Raw genomic sequence first — 9057 nt, forward strand, 5'->3', positions numbered from 1 at the left:
GCCACTGCCATATGGGGTTAACAAATCCTGCTGGGTCTGTGGGTTCAGGGTAGCCAGAGCCTGTAGGGCGGGGACCTAGTGAGGAAGGATGGAGGCAGTGATTGGGGTCAACCCTTAAGCTAGTGGAGCGGAGGAGCTGGGGGGCAGCCAAGGACTGAGATGGAGAGAAGGTTGAATGAGAGTCAGGATAACAGGACCAAAGGGTGTGGTGCAAACTGGACAGTGTTTCTGTATGAACCAGTGCTGCAACAAGGAACAGAGAATAAAAGGCAAGCTGTTGGTCAGAGGACTGTTGCCTCTTTATTTTGTTGGCGGCTCAGCCCATGCCAAGTTTGCTAAGGACATCAATGCTCCAGGCACCCCACTGGTCTGCCCCAACCTAGAAGCCTGCCACATTTATTCACTGCGATAACTCAGAATTAGTGACAAAAAAGAATACAGTACCAAGTCTCCTTTGTAAATCAAGTGCAAGAATATATAAGATAGGCCACAGCTTGACAAGAACAAGGGAGGCAAGTCTTGGCATTATAGATTAACTCTCATGTTTGTACATCTTCATACTTGATTATCCCAAATGACTATGTTAAAATCCTTTAGTGTTTTTATCTAGGTACAGGCCAATTCTTAGAGCCATGTGTAACTGCCATTTCTACTTCCCCAGCCCTGGAATATTAATGCAAACAGAGCACATAATCATAGCTGCATAGGACTATTCATATCCTTGATCCTGTGTAAGCATACAATTAGTAGCTTGGGAAAGAATCTGAAAAACAGAAGCAGAATACCTTGATCGAATGTGTCCTCCATCTCTTGGAACCTCACTCTTCTTTTTGACTGTCTTTGCTGCATTTGAGCAAGAGCTTTGCCTTCAGCGTCATCTCTCTTCTTTAATATGGACACAAGCCCCTCAGTAGGGGCAGTCTATTGGGAATGAAACAACAGATGTTTTTAATAGTACAGTATTAAGAAATTCTATTTTGCATTATGTATTTTATTGGTGGAAGAATTTAAACATATATGCACCCAATTGTTGTATTACGTAATATGCTAACTACACTTCTGTATCATGGCATTTGCTTCAAAACCTTGCTACTGTTAGAACATATTTAATATGGACTGTTCTGTAAACTGTTAAGGAAAGCTGTCTCTCTTCATCATCATTATGATAAAGTAATTCTTTAAAGTAACTGATTTCTCTGCACAGCAAAAAGTGGCTTCATTCAACATCATTACTCTTCCTTCGTATAATTAAAGCCCCCCCCCTTCTATACCACATATTGAAGTTATCTAGACAACCAATTTGGTGGATCAAATTTTATGAAAATAAAGTGTAATTGTTGCTCCGCTGTTGCATTGTGCAGGATCCCGAAATCTTAATTAAGTTATGAACTTTTGATTAATGGAATTAGATTTTCACAACCAATATATATTATTACTGGGAAAATGAGACTATTTCCCTGCTAGTGCGGACACTGCTATTTGAAGTACTGTCTGGTTTGTTACTGGATTAATGTTATCAGCACCTATGAGACAGTGCTAATGACATTAACATTGTAAATAAACCTACCTTTGTAAATTACACTAGACTGTACTCTGCAAAGAGGTGAATCACATGGGAGCTGAAAATGGTTAGTCTTAATATTAAGTATCCTCAATTTTAGCAACAGCAGCAAATCTTCACATTTTGCAGTGAAAATGTAGCTTGATTATACTGGCTTAGGGGATGTGTGTGTAACTGACTTGGGATATATCTGACAAGGGGCTTGTCCACACTTTATTTTGAGATCAGGTGTTTTGTGCTCCCATGGCAGTCCCTTTGCAGAAGTTGCGGTATATCATCTAATAATTGAAAAGCAGTTGGGTGGGGGCTGGGAAGAAAAAACAGGGTTGCACTTACTTGTAACTGATGTTCATCAGGGTCTTCTGTGCAGGGCCATATTGGGACTGCGCATGTGCAGCCCTGCCATGGAAAGATCTTCTAGCTTTAGCACTATGGGGTGCTCATGTGACTGTTGGAGCTGTTTCCCTCCTAACAGTCACATTATCCAATGGTTCTGTCTGAGCTGCCACAAGTAACTTTATCTTTCGAACACATAGCGGGTCAGGTGGGAGGGAATGTGAGCTTGCATAGAAGTCCTCGATGAACATCAGTTACAGGGAAGTGCAACCCTGTTTCCATCTTCATCTTCTGTGCAGTCCCACATTGGGATTCTAGCAAGCTACTCACTCAGGCAGTGGGAGAAGCTCTTTATTGAAACACTTTACTGAAATGTTGACTGTAAAACAGATTTGTCCACTGATGCTTCTCTTCTCACATCTAGGTTCAATGCGTAGTATCTCATGAAGGTGTCAGTGGAAGACTGAGTTGCAGCTCTGTGGATCTCTTGGATCAGGACTCCACTGAGGAAGGCCACTGCTGAAGACTGGGCTTCAGCCGAATATGCACGTACTACGAATGGACATGGTACTCTTGCCTTAGAATAGCAAACTTTTTATTGCCGACACAATCCATCAAGACAATGTTTGAGATTAAGCTCTTTTCCCTTTGAAAGGGCCTGCATAACAAACACTTATTCTTTTAAAATTCCTTTGTTCTATCTAGATAAAACAATAAAGCCCTTTGACGGTTCAATGTATGCAAACTTCTTTCTGCATCAGAATTAGGTGAAGGGGGAAATACCCGTGTAAAATGAAAATCTGACACCACTTTTGGGAAGAACTGTAAACCGGGCCTTGTCACTACGCTTTCTTGAAAGATCTTAAGGAAAGGAGGGTCCATGTGAAACACTGCTAATCTGTTTACTTGCCTCGCTGAAGTGACTGCTACCAGGGCCGGCTCGCCCGCTAGGCGAACTAGGGGCTCGCCTAGGGCGGGCCAGCCCTCAAGGGCGCCAAACTGTGCCCCGCCCCCAACCCCCGCCACCACCCTAACCGGGCGCCCGCCCCTCTCGCGCGCAGGGCCGGGGTCAGTTTGCCCTTAGCAACTCAGGAGCATCCGGCGGAGGGAGGCCAGGGAAGCTTTTGCCGGGGAACCCGCGAGCGGCCCGTGGGGGGCGTGGTGTGTGGGCGGCCGTGGCTCTGCACTTCAGAGCTGCGCAATCCTAGCACATGCGCACCACGACGCAGCAACACACCTTGCCGCCCGCCATCTGTTCGCCCTGCCTCCAATTCCTCCTCTCTCAGCAATCAGGGAATCAGGAAAGGAAAGCCTCTCTCTCACAGCAAAAGGGTCTCCAGGCCCCACCGGGAGGTTGGCATCTGCACCTGCCTAGGGTGCAGAAGCACTTCGAGCCAGCCCTGACTGCTACTAAAAACATACTTTCATTGATAGGTAAAGAATTTATAGCTAATGTCTCAAAAGGTTTAGCCACCAAATTAGTCAGGACGACTAGAGATAAGTGACCACTGTTCAATCAACACAAGTCTAGGAGGATCTGAATTAATTATACCTTTCAGGAATTATTTTTAGACAGGCTATGACAGAAAGCTGACCCTGAATCTTAGGATGGACTGCTGAGATCACTGCTAAATGCACTCAAATCGATGAACGGGACAGACCCTTTTGCTTCATGTAGAATAGATAATCTAGTATGAGGGGCAAAGGCACCTTTTCTGGTAAAACACCTTTGGTCGAGGTCCATTCTATGAAGCATGTCCACTTATTGCTGTATGAATATCATGTGGCTGGCTTTCTCGCTTGCATCAAGATCTCTTTAACTTCTGAGAGGAGCATTTAACTCCTGGGAAGGATCCTCCAAGCTGTCAAGTGTAGATGAGTCGGGGTGATGGTGCACCTGCCCCATACTTAATAAGTTGGGAACTACTGATAAGTGGGTGTACATTCCCTTTGACAACTGCATCAGGCTGGGAAACCACATCTGTCAAGGCCAGAATGGGGCAATGAGAATAAAGATCTGTGTTTTCCTACATAATTTCGGCCAAAACTCTCCCTATCAGAGGAATTGGGGGGAAAGCATAAAAGAGCCTCCCAATCCACTGAAGCTGAAAGGCATCACCAAAGGAGCCTGGATCTCTTCCTGTGACTGAGCAAAACTGAGGGGGCTTTTGAATTCTCCCACATTGCAAACAGATCCACCTGCAGAAAACCCCTGCTCTGGAATATAGGATGTAAATATTGGTCTAGTATCGACCACTCAGGGTTCATTGATAGAGTCCTGCTGGGATGGTCTGCCTGTGTGTTTTGAATGCCTGCAATATTATGGCCTGCAGGATGAACCTATATTGTAAAGCCCAGTGCTAAATGGTTGCTGCTTCCAAGGACATAAGCCAGAAACCAGTGCCACTATCATTCTTTTGCACGAGAAAGAAACGGGAATATCTGGCTGGAGTGTCAGGGGTATCTACGACCTCTACCACACCCTTGGCCTGAAGTGCATCTGCTTCTTGTAGCTGAGGCAAATGATTATTCACAGCGGCAACAACTGGTTGTGTAGGTGGTAGAGAAATGAACTCTAACCTGTACACATGTTCAACAATGTTAAGCACCCATTTGTCAGTAGTTATGGAATGCAAAACTTTAATATAAACCATTGACCTATTCAAAAAAACTATGTTGTAACTTCTCAAAGTCATGCCTCAGTAGCCAGAAGGCTGCTTTGCCTTGAGACTGAGAGTCCTTCTCCCCTGTTCTTGGGTGGGTTTAGGCCTGGAAGACAACTTTCGCCTTCCAAACTGAGGTCGTTGTTGAAAGCCTCTGTGAGGAGGATACTCTTTGATCCTTTGGACAGAGATGACACGGTTGTCTGAAGGAAGATCTCTGCTTGTGAGCGGAAGTTCCCGATGAAGTGACCCCCAAAGGTCTTGCTATCTGCTGATTTCTTTTAATCGTCAGTCTCCTCTGAGAATAAAGTTCGACCTTCAAATGGGAGATCTTTAATTCTTTGGCGTGTGTCTAAGGAAAATGTGGTGGACTGCAACAATGCATGTCTTCGCAAAACAACAGAGGTGGCCATGGTCCTAACCAATGTATCAGTGGAATGCCAGCTGGCACTGATATGTTGCTTCAACAGTCTCAAAGCCTCTGTTCGGAGGACATTTGCCAATGATTTTTTTTGGCCCCTCGGAGGGGATTTTTTAATTGCATTTTTATAAAGACTACAAACTACAACAGAAATAGGGAAGGGGACTACATTAAGGGATAAAGAAAAGATACCCACTACTATCTAAAAACCCAAGAGAGGAGATCATCTAGTTAGCTTGGCACACGTTATCTCTCAATCACGCTAATCCCATTATGAACTGATTCAACTATAGTATTATCTTTTTCATATCTTAACTATCACTGTTAACTCGAAAGACCCCTAAGCATCTAGTATTAAAAAACCACCGTTTTTCAAAGGCACAATTCAGAGTCCTTCATTTCCCCTTGCCCAGTCTCTTCCGCAGTTTATAAGGACTTTTAGGGGCGGCTTCCCCTTTCTCTGATAGAGAGTCCTCTCCGGAAGACCCCGAGTCCAGCTCGCCGCTGGACTTACTGTCCATCCCTTCTTTTTCTTCCTCCTCTGGCTCTCCCATCTGGACTCGCAAAAATTTCTGTGCTTTCTGAACAGAGTCAATCTTTCCCTTTTTATCCTTGATTTTGAAGATCACGCATTCTGGTGTTAGCCATCTGTATTCAATTGCGTTTGTCTGGAGAAAAATTTTAAAATCTTTGTACTTCTTTCTCCTTTGTCTTATTTCAAATGGAATGCCTTTTAGGATTCTGACAGCATTATCTCCAACTTTCAAAGGAGCTCCAGATGCCGCTTTCAAGATTGCATCCCTCACACATCTCTTCGAGAATCTTATCACTATTTCCCCAGGCAGATTGTTTTTCTTTATATATCCTGAACTTGAGTTAATCGAAGGAAATACAGAGGGCTCATTGAATAAGTAATTATAATAAGAGTGCCATCTGGTTGCAGGTATAATGCAAACAGAATTGGCTACAGTTGAGTAATTAAGTCTACCTACCAATGACCACAAAGCTATACTATCATTCGTTTGCACAGCCTTAAAGAGCTGAGACCATTTCTTGGAGTAGAAGGAGTGCTTTTTTTGAGCCAGCAATAAGTGGCATTCTCTTTTAAGCTTGTAATATGAGGAAGGGATCCATGGGAGGGAACCCATCCGAAACTGTCGAAAGAACTGGCGTAATTTACTTTTAATGAGCCAACATTCCGCGTCAAACCAAGCATTTAAGGGAGTCATTCTGAGTATTGGGTTCAATTAATTTAGCATAGGAAGAGAGATTATCAATTATAAAATTATAAGATGTAAGTGCATCTTTCAATGAACTAGCGTTGGTAAGATTGCACTTTAGTTCAGAGCCCTGCGAACTAAACATCCAGGAGCAAATCTGAGCCAGGGAGGATGCAGAGCAGCTTATTTTTTAATGTTGGGGTAAGTTAAGTTCTGAGTTACAAGGAGGGCACTGGTTATCTAAAACTCAACCAGTTTGAAAGGACAATAAAATGGGAAGGTGATCACTTTCGGTCTGGGAGCCGACTGAGAAGTCAATAATAGAGTCTATCAGGTCCATGGAGGATACTGCATAATCCACAACACTGCATCCCCTGGGAGAAATAAAGGTATAGTTACCAGGGGAATCGTACTGAAAAGAGCCATTAAGTATAGAAAGGTTATTTTGAATACATAAATCTATCAGCCAGTGACCAGCCTGGTTGACAACTAAGTCTTTGGACTGCCTAGGCAAAAGAAAAGGGAAAGGGGTTTGGTCATCCCCATCCCAATGAAAAATATTACCAAGCTGTTTATTATTGCAACCGAGTCTAGCGTTAAAATCCCCCACTGCCAAAAAAGCGGCCTCAGGATATTTATTAAAAAAAATAGTAAGGTAATCTTTCAAAGAATTCCATTGGGATTTAGAGGAATTATTATCACAACAGGGGGGCATATAAACATTAACTATAAGCAATTGGAAGTCCCTGAGATGGAGAAGAAACACCTGTGCAAGGGGGGGACAGGGATCCAATTGCAGAATAGATAATTTGGAAGCATTATTAAACAACCCACAAAGCCCAGCCATATAGCGGCCCTTCCGATTTGGTCTCACAGCGGGAAGAGAATAAGAAGTAAATCCATTAATCGAGATATTACTAGGGGACCAAGTTTCTTGGAAAAAATTAATGTCAAAAGTTAGTAAAAAAATCATTAGAATAGAGTCCCCCCATTTATTAGCCCACCCAGCAATGTTCCAAGAGATAAGGCGAAGAATCCATCTCTGGGAGTTTCTCAGGTTCTTGCTACTGGCAGATAGTCAATCCATTTCAGAAATTGAATTCAGAAATGGGATATTATCCGGACAGACACAACCATTTGCTGTGACTTGGGGAATAAGATGAAATAACCTTTGGGGAATTCTGGCCAGGCAGCTCATTTGGATCTTTTAATGCAGGGTCTTCCACTATTTCAATTGGGGGAACTTCAGGACTAGACGACTGATCCCAGCTTTGGGGTGTAGTGATATCTTCACACTCCCTCTGGGGTGTTTGGTTGGGTACTGTAGAAGCCAGTAAATCCTTAAGTGGGTCGGTTACAGCAGCTGTATGTAAAACATTTCTGCAGCATTTGGGGTTGTTAGATAAATGCGACTCAAAATCTTTGATCTCTTGTAATTTGTGACTTATAGAGGTTAGCCTATCAATAACGGACTGCTGTACATAATCTAAAAGGTTTCCAAAAGAAGAGAGAATGTCTTCTTCCAGGTTCTTTGTTGAAGAATCTGAGGCCAAAAAATTATTAAAGTCCAGAACAAATGGACAATCCTGGCTGCTGGTCTGTGCGGAAAGAAGTTTGGGATCAGAATAAACATTTGATACGTGGGCACTCGATTCCTCCCAGGAGATTAAGTTAGGTTGAGTAGCCTCAATATCTATGGGAGCATCAGACTGAGAGTTAAACGTGGTCACTGACTTGGCCTGGCTCTTACTACATAAGGGAGTAACCATAAAATTGTGAAACACACAGGTGGTAAAGATTCCCATTTTGCAGAGATCCAGTTTCCTCTTAAAAAGCAGAGTTGGAAATTTATGCGATGCAAAGGAAAGAATAATTCTTTGGAACTGGTATTGAGCGTTGAGGACTTCAACTTCATGGAGGTCAATCTCTGAATATTTAAATTTGAGTACAGCCGAGAGGTGCCTCATGGGGAACACTTAGCCAGCTTGGTACGGAGCCATATCTCCCTTGGATTGTTAAGGCAATTTTCCTAGGTTGGTAAACAAGATGAGATGACTTTTGTTTGAGGCTTTGTAGATGCCCGCATTACCTGCGTAAAATTCACTGCGAGCATGTGTATTACCGTGCTGGCAAGTAGCAGCCTCTGGAGATTTAATTTGACCATAATGGTCGCAGGGAGATAACTTAGCCACTGCAGCAGTTAACAATTTAGTTTAAGCTTTTAAATCTTGAATGCTGCCAAACAGACAATCCACAGTTCTTGCAATTAGAGATAGTAGAGAGTTCATTGAAGGTAATCCACTCATCTCTGGGGTGGAATCTATATCTGTTGGCCTGGCTCGTTCCTCCAAGTCAAGATCTTCAGATAAAACATGTGCATTCCCCTCATCATCTCCACAGCCGGACTCGAGTAGAGAGAAACGGTTTGATGTCTCCACTGCAAAAGTAGGTGTGCCATTCTTATTTGAGTTATTGTCAACACCCTCAGAGCCACAGAAGAAGTCACACATTTTAAACTGTTTTGAAGCTGGCAATAAACAGTTTTCCTCTTGTCCTCTCCCACGTTTGCCAGACGGCATAGCATAGGTCAATGAGGTGGGGCTTACCCCAATTAAAAAAGTTTAAACAGCTTCCTCAAAAACAGTTACTTGGTTCCGATCAAAACACTCAGCCTCTGCTTCCCTCCTTAACAAAGGAGAATTGTTTATCCTCTTGAGGGAGGGAGAGTCAATTACATTCTTCAGAGGCTATTTGAGAAAAAGTTAAAAGGCATGATAGAAGCTAGACACTGAGCAGGAAGCTTATCCCGATAAAAAAGCTATAAAAGTCTTTCCAATCTTTGGCTCAACTAAATAC

The 9057-nt window shown here is 43.1% G+C and overlaps 1 protein-coding gene across 1 annotated transcript in view; it reads right to left on the reverse strand.

Moving 5' to 3' along the window:
* CNST (consortin, connexin sorting protein) overlaps nucleotides 1–9057 on the reverse strand; it is a 65260-nt gene that overhangs the window by 7052 nt on the left and 49151 nt on the right. The window contains exon 9 of the mRNA XM_015408447.1: nucleotides 786–921. Within this exon, the coding sequence (XP_015263933.1) occupies nucleotides 786–921 (136 nt within the window). The remainder of the gene's footprint in view (nucleotides 1–785; nucleotides 922–9057) is intronic.

Source organism: Gekko japonicus, unplaced genomic scaffold (genome assembly GCF_001447785.1).
Source record: "Gekko japonicus isolate JY-2015 unplaced genomic scaffold, Gekko_japonicus_V1.1 scaffold897, whole genome shotgun sequence".
NCBI lineage: Eukaryota > Metazoa > Chordata > Lepidosauria > Squamata > Gekkonidae > Gekko > Gekko japonicus.